This window comes from Magallana gigas, chromosome 6 (genome assembly GCF_963853765.1).
Source record: "Magallana gigas chromosome 6, xbMagGiga1.1, whole genome shotgun sequence".
Classification (NCBI taxonomy): Eukaryota; Metazoa; Mollusca; class Bivalvia; order Ostreida; family Ostreidae; genus Magallana; species Magallana gigas.
This window is the reverse complement of record NC_088858.1, coordinates 30,926,253-30,937,994: the sequence shown is the minus strand read 5'-3', so window position 1 is coordinate 30,937,994 and position 11,742 is coordinate 30,926,253. Positions and strand designations below refer to the sequence as shown.

Here is an 11,742-nt window from a genome sequence, read left to right as displayed (position 1 = left end):
GCCTTAAATTGATATGTGTTCTTGTCATAGGAATATGTTGGTTACGTAAATTCGTTAAAATTGCTTCTCAGCTTTGCGTAACAAATAAATGTGAGATTTGTCGCTTAAATCCTTAAAATTGATGCTCAATTATTAAATGACGAATAAGATAAACCTTTGTTCAGCAAGATGTTTTTTCGATACTTGGATCTATAATGATTGGCAATGGCAATTCCCGAAAAATAACGTAAATTAAATTGCAAGTCAAAATAAAACGCTATATTTTACCTATCATAGTGATTTGTCACACTTGCTTCAAATTTTCGGATATGCTTCAATATAAAAATATCGCAATGTTTAATGATGTTAAATCGTGTCATTGAGTTTATTTATTTATTACTGTCACAGGTCTAATTCATAACTATAGTTGAATTAATCATATTGACAAATTGATTTTAATCGAAAAAAACTTTTTCAAAGCATATATCCTTGTGTAAAAATGATTCATTATTTAATTAAATGCGTTTGACATATTTTTCACATTCATATGTCGGAAAACACGTGTAATTAGACTTCTCGATCAATGCGATCACACTGACTTTAAGTAACGATGTACAGTAAGGAACTTTAAACATGGGCGATTTAAAGTAGACTACATATTTCCCGGCTTTTAAATTCGCCAAAGTAGAGCAGTCCTAATATTTATCGTTCTTTCAATCCATAACACAAATTGATAAGGAAAACAATTGCTCATAATAGAGCTGGTAGGCATTATCTACTAGTAAATGATAGCAGTTGTGTATAAAAAAAAAGTTAAAAGATGAAGGAACCGACGCTTTTTATGCAATTTATATAGACTTAACAACTCGACCGGACGCGTTAACTTTGAAGATTTCATGAGGATTCTAAGAATAGAACTGTAAGTATTTGGTTATGTTCATAACTTTCAATTTAACAAACGTTAAAGCATTAGTTTTCAAAAATAAACTTTAATTTAACACTGAACTCACTAAACATGCAAACTCTGCAGTAGATATACTGATTGTACTTTCAGGACTCAAAAATGTCGCTGGATCTGTCAGATATTTCCTCCCACCAATCAGCTACAGGTTTTGACCCTTTTGTTTACATGTTCTTTGAAAATTAGCATGGTAAACTGAATTTTACAAATCTTTAAAGTTATTCTTTCTTTCTTTTTGGGCGCAGCCTTGATTGCAGAAGCAAAGAGTGTCTTTGATGAATTTGACAAGGACAGTAGTGGGGAAATAAGTGCCCAGGAACTGGGAACAGCATTGCGTTTGCTTGGTCTGAATCCGACAGCAAAAGAAATTTTAGACATGATAAATGAAATCGACAAAAACGGTAGGTAAAGATAGTGCATTTTGAAAAAAGGTCAATAATTCAATATCGCTCAGAATTTGTATAAGATTTGTTGTCTCAATTAAGTGCACGTACACTTGTGTATTAAAAGGCATGTGCATAGATACCGGTGAACTATATAAAGAAAAGAGATTAAATACTCTTTGAGGGGAATGATTTTATTCCCTACTACACATGTTTAATACTTTGTTCGACCTGACTAAGATTTAAGATAAGGCTTTAAATTTGTGGATTTAAATGTTTTGAGTAGACCTGTAGATGGTGTACCTATACATATAAGCAATATATACTAATATTGACATTGTACTTGAATGCTTTGTAGCGTCACCCCCCCCCCCCCTCCCAGGGAAAAAAAATCTTAATAACTTTTTACTCTTAAGTTCCATTTAGAATGAGTTTTTAATGGAATTTAAGTGTTGTTACAATATTTTTTTTTATTTCAAGGAAATGGAATGATAGAGTTTGATGAATTCATGGCATTCTTAAAGAAATCTTACAAAAAGCCAGATGAAGTCAAATCAGATTTAAAGAAAGCCTTCCAAGTCTTTGACTTGAACGGGGATGGCTTTATATCTAGAGAAGAATTACAAAACGTTCTGACAAAGATGGGTGAAAAACTAACAGATAAGGAAGTTGATGAAATGATGAAAAAGGCAGACAAAAACGGGGACGGAAAAATAGATTACGATGGTAAGCTTTTTTTGGTGAAATTAATAGAAACTTTCGATTTTTTTGATAAATGTAATAATTATTGTAATTGATATTTGGTTTTTTTTTTAGAATATGTGGACATGATGTATCCACATGGATCATAGGAACATACCATTGCATGGATCTACGTAATATTAACATGTTACTATATGTCTTTCAAAGAGCAGCTGATGTATTTCTTTAATTAACAATTTCTTCAATTGGTACTATTTCATTTGTTAGATAAAAAATTCTCAATTCATTTTGACAATTGTTTATGATGTCAATGGTCATTCAATGTATGATATGAATTCCATTTTGTGAAACTGAGTAGATATGAATGCCAAAAGAAGCTAACGATTTTTAAAATTAAAATACATATGGAGAAACAGATTAATCAAAATTGTCAGTTGTTTGCAATAATGATTTGCAATATACTTGTAAAATATCAATATTTGTGTTATTGTCATTGATTTAACAATGATTATCTGTTTTACAAAATAGAAGGATATGTTGTTTCACGCGTATACATTTGATATGTGAGATAACTGTAATGCTATGTACAGTTCGGGTATATTTATCTTATAGTATTATATTAATTCCATAAATGTTCTGAAAACGCGTTTTTAGAACTTTCTTTGGAAATCCTTTTCTCTGAAATGTTGCTATTCATTTATCTTTACCAAAAATAATTGAGGGTGTTGTTAGATAAGTTTTGATATTTTTTGTTAATATCGAATCATATAAAATAAATTCTAAAACCTTGAAAAACATCTTTTTTTTTCAGTCATTAAATATATTAATGATTTTGCCATTAATAATATCTTGTTCGTAAGAAAGATAAACCAGAAGTTTGCTTGATTTTTTAACATTACTGTAACTGTGTTGTCTCTCTTGACACACTTTACAACCAGTTAATAGAAAAAACTAAAAAATGTAGTTGTTTTGCTAGCAAATTGTGTGTAGAGCACTTTAATTGACCAACGAAACAAACTATTATTTATTTATTATTAGGCTTTTGATACAGTCCATCACTTTTTCAGGAGAGGATAACTAATGTTCAATCAATAAAATAAACCTTGAATTACACGAAATTTTTTTAAAACCTCCAAATTAAAATAAAAGCTGCTTAAAAATTTCCATTGACTAATAATTTAATACTTCACACTCTTTATGGTGCAAACAATCGCTGTTAAAGAAAGTCAAACGCTTATTTAAACGCTTGTTGCAATATGTACAAATGTACTAGAATGTCATTAGTGTACATTTATTAGGGTGGAAATTATGGGAATTAATAACTTTTTAAGATTTAACTTTAGAGGTTTTAAATTACATTTGTATCTTATTTGTTAAATACTATAGGCTGCTAATGCTAAGTAATACTTTTATGTATAATATGATGAATTGATATTTTTATTAAAAGTTTTTGTGTTATTGTTTCTTATTCAATTCAATCAGCTTTAAATTGTAAAATCTACAATATTTTTATTTGACTTATTGGAAGGGCGCAGATACATTATTAATTTTTGATGACAACATTAGCATGAAAAATAACATATATATTTGCGGTTGGTTATGGTTGATTATATCCCTCTATTTTCTTAACCATATAAAGCAGAATTTGTTCTAAAACTTGCACATGAAAAAATAAAACACTCGCCGCCTTCAACTCAAAATTCTGGTATATCGACGACGTATTATCAATAAATAGTTGTTACTTCCATTCTTTAGTCGACTCAATATATTCTAGTGAAATAAAAAATACCACAGGGTTTACCTTATCTGTTTCATATCTGGGTATTTTACAGGAAAGGGACATTGATCGTAATCTAATAACAAATTTATGACAAACGTGACGACATAAATTCTTCTTTAGTCAATTTTCCTTACTGATGTAGCAATATACTTTCATAACCTGCATATGGAGTTTTTGTATTTCAGTTTAGTCGATACAAAAGGGCATGATGTACGTATGAAAAGATTCTTAGGCGAGGCAAGTTACTGACAAACAAGTTAATAAACAGGACTATCAGCAATCTCGATTGAACTCATCTTTTAGTGAGTTCTATGGTCAATACAACGACCATGTCAGTAAATGAAATTGTCCGCTGGATCGCAAGCTTACTGACGTTTTTCATACTTATTGTTTGACACTATTTAATTACCTGATCGTCTTCGGATTTTTTTCGTGTTTTTCCCGATTACGACAAAAAGTGCACTGCGAGTGTGACCGGTCAGCATAGAATGCTGACTGGTCTATGGCACCTGTTCCTTCCTCTAAATTTTATAAAGGTCCGTGTTTGCTCTCATCCTGTTTTGTATTTTTCCTTTGGACTTTTGATTTTGAACACTGTTCGTATCAACACATGTGATAGTGTAAGGAAGAGGAGGCAGTCAAAGCAGATATGCATGTATCACACACTTGTTATAAGTTCATTTAAGGCTCACTTCAGCAGTAAAATGTAAAAACATGCATGCCATAATTTATTATGAGTTGAACAGATATGACTTTCAATTTAATTCACTCATTTTATATCTACATATAATCTTTCCATGTAAACATTTTATTGAAATATGTATATTGATTTCTGGACACGTGAATTCGTATACAAATATGTTCGTGGACATATCTTATCATAAAGGGACAGACATAATAATTATGTGATCAGTTCTGGGAAAATGTCACAACAGTGTCTACAGATTCTTGGGCTCTGTTTTGCAGGTATGTTTAAAACAATGAATAATTTTGAATTTTGTAATCAAATTTAAGAGCATATGACTATTGGAATTTATGCATCTACAGAAAACGAGATGAATCTAACTTGACTTTTACATGGGTCTTGGTTTATGATACTCTCTTAATCGTTTATCAACTATTTCTATTCAACATATATCTATCACATCGTTCCTCCAACACTTGTTAGTAATTTTTGTTTAATCATGTCATTTGTCTTGTGTTAGTTACTGTTGCATGGTGTTGTCCGTACGGCTGGATTAAACATGGACCTGCTTGTTATCATTTGGGACCAGAAGAAGAGTCCTGGTTCGATGGAATGGTATATACAAATATAAATTTTAATTGCTGTCGCCTCGATACATTTTATGTGCATTTATTGTATTATCCTAATTCAAATTAAAATTAAGAGTTTGATGAAATGTTCACGTAGTGTACAATAGGGAATTGGATTATTGACTTGGTGTTGGCTGCATTTTCCTCCCTCTCTACAAATCACAAGCAGTATGAATTTGTTGATAGGTGCTTGTAAAAGGTGTTAGTATAACTGTATAAATTGTTTTAACCAAAAAATGATGTACATTGTATAATTACAAGTTGTATACCAAAATGAGTTCAACATAGTTATAAAAATTAAATGCATGGCTGTCAAACGTTTTCTGTAAACTGTTAACAATAAAACGTGATCAATTGTTTGAGCACAAAGCTACCTTAACGCACAGAAAAGCAAACATATTCATAGAGTATATTTGAATGCATGATATAAAAAAAAAATTGCTGAATTGAATTATTGTGGAATCATTTAAATTTCTGGTAGCGATTTTTTGTGGATTGTGGGTTATGTGCTTTGTCAGGGGGAGATTGTTTCATGAGTGTGTTTCAGTAACAAAAAAATAACACTTTTTAAATCTTTTAAACTTGTTTCGCCGATGATGTAAATTTGTAAGGAGGAATTCCTCCAAAATGCCACGAAAATTGATTCACAATGAATTCTAATGATTCCACAGTAGATGTGAAATCTGAATCAGGTGATTCGAAATGCGCTCCGTTTTCCTTTCTGAGCAAGTGATGCGATGTTTACTTTCTACAATTTTACAGAAAATGTGTCAAATTCATGGCTCCGTATTAGCATCTGTGGAAAATCAAGAGGAACATAACTTCATAGTTAGCCTTATGCGAAATACACACAGTGAGTACACAAATTATATATATATATATATATATATATATATATATATATATATATATATATAAATATATATATATATATATATATATATATATATATATATATATATATATATATATATATATATATATATATATATATATATAATCAAGAAAGATAATGAACAGTTCCAAAGTTATTTTTCACTAGCGCTTTCTGGATTTTAACATCCTTCTTCAGGTGAAGTTATCTTATATCTTAACTATGTACGTTCACCTGAAGAAGGATGTTAAAATCCAGAGAGCGCTGGTGAATATAAACTTTCGAATTGTTCATTTTCTTTGTCTTTTTTTATTATTTATACTGTGTGATACATGTACCACCTTTCACCCTTTTTTTGATTATATATATTAAAAGATAGATCTTCAACTTATAGATAAATAAATTCATAAAAGATAGTATAAATATATGTTATAAATATAGGAATAAATTTAAACATCAAAATAACTAGACTAACACAGGACTTATATTGTTTCTATTCGTATAAACTACTATGAAATTTATTTAGTTTCGATTTTTATTTTGCTTGAAAAACCGGCCGTTATGATAATGCTGCAAAGAAAGGTAAACTTATGCTTTTCTATTGCCAACTTTCAGAAAGTATTGTATGGCTTGGCGGAAGTGATTGGAATGTTGAGGGATCTTTTGTTTGGGAACCGTACGGCGACCAAATTACGTACACAAATTTCTCTCCTGGAGAACCCAACGACCTCAATAACTCCGAGGACTGTCTGCTGGTTGATGGCTCCTCACACAAAAATAACATGTATACCTGGGACGATAGGAACTGCCACGACTCGTATTTTTATGTTTGCAAGCAAATGTAAGTAAATTATTTCAATTCGTTAAGCTATTGGATAAGATAAATTATAATACTTCTATTCACGAGCCAAGATTTTCACAATTATCTGTGTTTTATCATATAAAATTGATTTTTTTTTTTAAAATAACGTACTGAAAACAAATTAAATCCGATTAAAAGGGGGAAATATTAATATTTGTTGACCCAACACATAAACTTTGATTTTCCCTTTAGCATCATTGTCACTCAAGCGTAGAGGAATGTAAATATCATAGCGTGGTAGATATCATAAAGAGGCGGCCGCTCCGTCAAACCCGATGTCTTCAAGAACTAAAAGTATGAATGTTCATTAATCATGACAACAGACAGAGTTTCAACCACTTGTAAACTGATAAGTGATAATTAAGAAAAATTGACACCTTTCGTGTGTTATCGCTTTATTTCTGTTGTAGTTATCAAAGGTTAAAACACTTGAGTCACGTTGTAAATTTTATACTGTGAAATTATACCATGATAGGTCAATTTTCGATTTTTGTTGTAAATTTGGTTATCTTCCCACCTGCACCCCTCTCCCCACGAATTTGCATTCTCGACGAAAACAAAAACAGCTTTGTTGCTAAAATTGATAACCGACGCATTCACGAAATTACAAATACTTACATCCACGAAAATCGGACCCAACGAATGTAAAGGATAGTTATTACATATTTAACAATATTTTATAATTTTTGTCTAGTACAAGCTATTCCTTAGATGTTATGACGAACGAAAGTTTATCTGATTTTGTTTTTTTTCCTTATTTCCTCACTCAGCATTCATGTTTTTTAAAGATTTCAAAGAGATTTTTAACTTCTCTATTCTCTGCATTTAATCTGGTTTTAATTTTATATTTGCAGGGATGATATTACCGGTAATCTGATTGGTTGAAACAAAAACAAAGATTTTCTTGGCATTAAAATGTTTCGGTTTATTTTTGAGTTTATTACATTACTGCATTTAAATTACTTAACATTCACAATTTATAGTTTAATGATAATCATTGAAATGAAAATCTATTAATACTGGACGACAAAAGTTAATTTTGTTATCTAATTGTACCCAGCCATGGAAATTGTCATGTGCCAAGCTTGACATTTAGAAGAATGTTGTTCCTTATTTATCAACAGTAGAATGTAATCCTTGTTATTAGCGGCATGAATATCACAATAGTTTCTAAAAGTCGAAGGGAATTCTGTAAAAGTGTTTTTTTACGGCAGCAGAAAATTAAAATTTCAAATTTTTTAGTGTTAAATCGCGCATGCGCGCATTTAATACAAAAACATTTGTTTGACCATAGAAATCGATTACTTAATCGACCCTAAGCGTTGCCACTTTCACAAAACCTCCAGTACTTAAGAAATGAATATTTGTAAAACATGATTTTAATTGATATGCAATTATACTTTTAATTGGTTGATACACAGACACTGTTGGTCAGGTATGAATCAGAGAGGGGCATTATCTTTTGGAGGGGGTTTATGAAGTCTAATCTTTAATATTATAGTTTGGTTAGATATGTTGCTACATCACATTAAAAATGATAATTTGAAAGAAAATTGGATCATTATTTGATAAAAAAAATAATTTGATTCCATTCCACATTTGTGTGTTAGTTAAGGGTGCATTAGTACCAGCGTGCTATGATTTAGTTTTTAAAGATTTAAGTTTAAAACTGTTTTTACATACAGCAAATTCACTTAAAAGGAACGGTAACGTTTTTGGTAAAATATTATTGTTCTATTTTTATTGTAAATAATGCTACAGTTATGCATTTCTAATGATCAATCAACTTTTGTGTGTCAGTCGTAGAGTTATAAGCAAGGAAAGGCTAACAATAAATATTTTTCGACAAAAATCGTGACCTTGCCCCTTTTAAACCAGCGAAGTTGAATACAAATATTAAACATAAAACATACCGTATGTTTGTAGATCATTTTCGCGTGTCACAAAATTAAAAAAAAATATGTTAATACGATACCTATTTCATAGGACGATTTAAAGAGTGCCGTGGTTGCCTATTTAGACTTATTTAAAATATTCGAATACGATTTTTTTATTAATCAATTGTTTATGGGTAAGAAAAAAGTCATAGAAAGTCATAAAAAGGTATATCGTAATTGTTCACTTACCCATTCCTTAAAATTTTAAGTATATTGAAGTCTTTTAAGACAGAATCGTACAATTGGTAACAAGGTTTTAATTGTGGTCCTGTATAAAACATACGTACAAAAAGAAGTACAAGACATAACAGTTATAATATACATGTTCTGGTTCACAAAATGACGCGATATAATGGAACCCACATAACAAGAGAGTATATTATTATTCACGTGTAAATACTAGTATAAATGATTTCATGTTGAAATAATCTAGTATAAAGATCTTTTTAAGGAATTTGGACTAAAAAAGTTTAAATAATACAATAACCCTGATGTGCAGGAGCAGGAGGCACTTAATAATTGTCCTATGGCTTTCTGTAAACAGGCCCATGAGTTGCTGCATTTAAACTCTGTGATGAAGTACATGAAAAAATGACAATTACAAACCGTCAACCATCTCAAAAATCCATAAAACAAAATACAAATTCAAAGCAGAGCAACACGGACCTTTAAATAGATAAAGGCAGAATCAGGCGCCATGGGGTGGTGAGCATCCTCTGCTGACTGGTCCCACCCGCTCTTTGTCATAATCGGGAAAAAAACCCCGGAAAAGTCCATAGACAATTTGATGTTTAATTATGGTGTAACAATCAGTAGGAAAAAAGTCAGTCAGAATGCGACCCAGTGGAAGATTGTATTTGCTGACAAGGTCGTTGTATGGACCATAGAACTTACAAAAAGATGACTTCATACGAGACTGTTGATTGTTCTGTTTTGTTAACTTGTTTGTCAGTATCTTGCCTCGCCTTAGAAACTGTTCATGCCCTTGCGTATCGAATCAACTGAGAGACAAAAACACCATATGCAGGTGATGAAGGTATATTGCTACATAAGTAAAGAAAGTTGACAATAGAAAAATTTAAGTCATCGTGTTTATCATAAAGTTTTGTTGTTAAGGTTACCATTAATGTCCGTCTCCAGTAAAATATCCAAATATGACTCTGTGGTATCTTTTATTTCAAGTTCACTAGGATATATCGAGTAGACGTAAGTATGGAAAAAGCAATTGTTATCTGATAATACGTCGTCAATATACCTGAATGTTGGGTTGAAGACCACAGCGGGTGATTTTATTTTTTTCACTAACAATTTTTAAAATAAATTTTGCTTCATAAGAATACAAAAAAGAACTGCTAACAATTGGGCACAATTAGTACCCATGGGAATTTCAAAAGATTGTTGGAAGACTTGATTTTCAAAAACTACATAGATGTTGTCCAGGGTTGGGTTAATTACTCTGAAATGTAATTAATTGCTTTCAAAGTAATTTTCTTAGAAGCTGACGAGATTTAAAGAGATATCTGAGTAATTGAATCGTAATATAATGTGGGTGAGCTAAAACAATGTTGTAATACGGAAGAGTTGTACACATTATCAATTCATATACGTGTAATGAAAACTTAATTAGTGTACAAACAGAAACCCATTTAAAACTGGTATGCAACCTAAACAAAATTATTACATTTATGACTGTAATTCTCCTGTAAACTTCATACACCTGTACATGCATATAATTGTTTACATTTACTTGTACTGGTAAAAAGTACTGCTTAAAGCTCAACGTTAATGAAGAACTGAACTGAATATGACACCGTTTTAAACTTTTAACTTGAAAAAAGTAACTGAAAGCTAATTGAAAAGTAATTGAAAATATATGATATTTTTTGTTGGAATGTATTTTAATACATTCAATGACTTGTAATTAAAAGGAGACTCAATTACAAATTGCTTCAAATAACTTTTAAAAATGTAATTAATTACACTCAATTAAAAATACTTCTTTCAATTACCCCATCCTGATGTTGTCTATCAGAAACTCAAGCATCTTTTAAATGTCAACTTGAGAGCACTTGTAAGTGCAATCAGAATGGTTTTAACAAAATAATTTTGTAGAATTTCAATGACAAGGTAAACATATTTAGGACTTCCATTTTTATTGAACAAACAACTGTCGATGGTATCAAAAGCCTAGATTTTAATTTGTCAAATGGAATGGTTGTATTAAGCGTTGAAAAATCGTACGTTATGAGGCTATTGATTTTGGTAAGATTTTTGTGACCTTGAAGTTTCTAGTAAATCTTTAGAGTTATTTAGTAGGCACGCAGAAAACAGTACGGAGATGAAGTAGATATTGGATGATAAACCACCTCCTCTAGCCACTCTGATGTATAGTATTAATATGCTTTACCGATTTTATAAAGTGTCAAATGCAGCTGAGCCTTCTCCTTGCTTTCGTATTTCATTTAAAGTGGTAACATCAGTAATAAACACTGGTGGCAAATGGGACATTCCTTGTGTTTCGTCCTCCGATTTTTGAATGGGTCCCGCAAAATAACATCTTCAACTTAAAGTAAATTCTGGTAGCATTCTAACTTGGACTTTTCAACGTGTACAGCTCAAAGTAGTATTGCCATGTTAAATGTTATTGCTGCAAACGCGATTGCAACAATTTCTTGTTTATTTACGCTAATTGACAAACCTTCTTTGCATAAAGATGAACGCAACGCCTCGATTTTCCAATGAGAAAAATCTTTCAAAGAACAACTTTGATCACCAGGATCCATTGTGTATAGAAATATATGTACGAAATATCCAAATCCCAATTTTCAATCGAAAAGAAACAGGTGTTTAACTTCTTGAATAGATCAGACGTCCATTTTGTTTTCCTTTGTCATGCATACATAAATAGCTACTACAAGATGACGATTCCAAACGTAAAATAGAACTCAAA

General features: G+C 30.9%; 2 protein-coding genes across 2 annotated transcripts; both read left to right on the top strand.

The window, feature by feature from the left end:
• Positions 1-53: 53 nt before the first annotated feature.
• On the top strand, positions 54-2,501 carry LOC105319979 (calmodulin). The gene is made up of 5 exons (XM_011417724.4): positions 54-898; positions 1,034-1,088; positions 1,186-1,341; positions 1,804-2,049; positions 2,140-2,501. Exons 2-5 carry the CDS (start codon positions 1,043-1,045, stop codon positions 2,172-2,174), a joined length of 483 nt encoding a protein of 160 aa, XP_011416026.3. The 5' UTR covers positions 54-898; positions 1,034-1,042; the 3' UTR covers positions 2,175-2,501.
• Positions 2,502-4,251: 1,750 nt separating this feature from the next.
• Positions 4,252-8,302, top strand: LOC109617790 (perlucin-like protein). Its single transcript, XM_034467824.2, has 5 exons — positions 4,252-4,771; positions 5,011-5,105; positions 5,882-5,972; positions 6,609-6,834; positions 7,710-8,302. Exons 1-5 carry the CDS (start codon positions 4,729-4,731, stop codon positions 7,738-7,740), a joined length of 486 nt encoding a protein of 161 aa, XP_034323715.2. The 5' UTR covers positions 4,252-4,728; the 3' UTR covers positions 7,741-8,302.
• Positions 8,303-11,742: the final 3,440 nt, after the last annotated feature.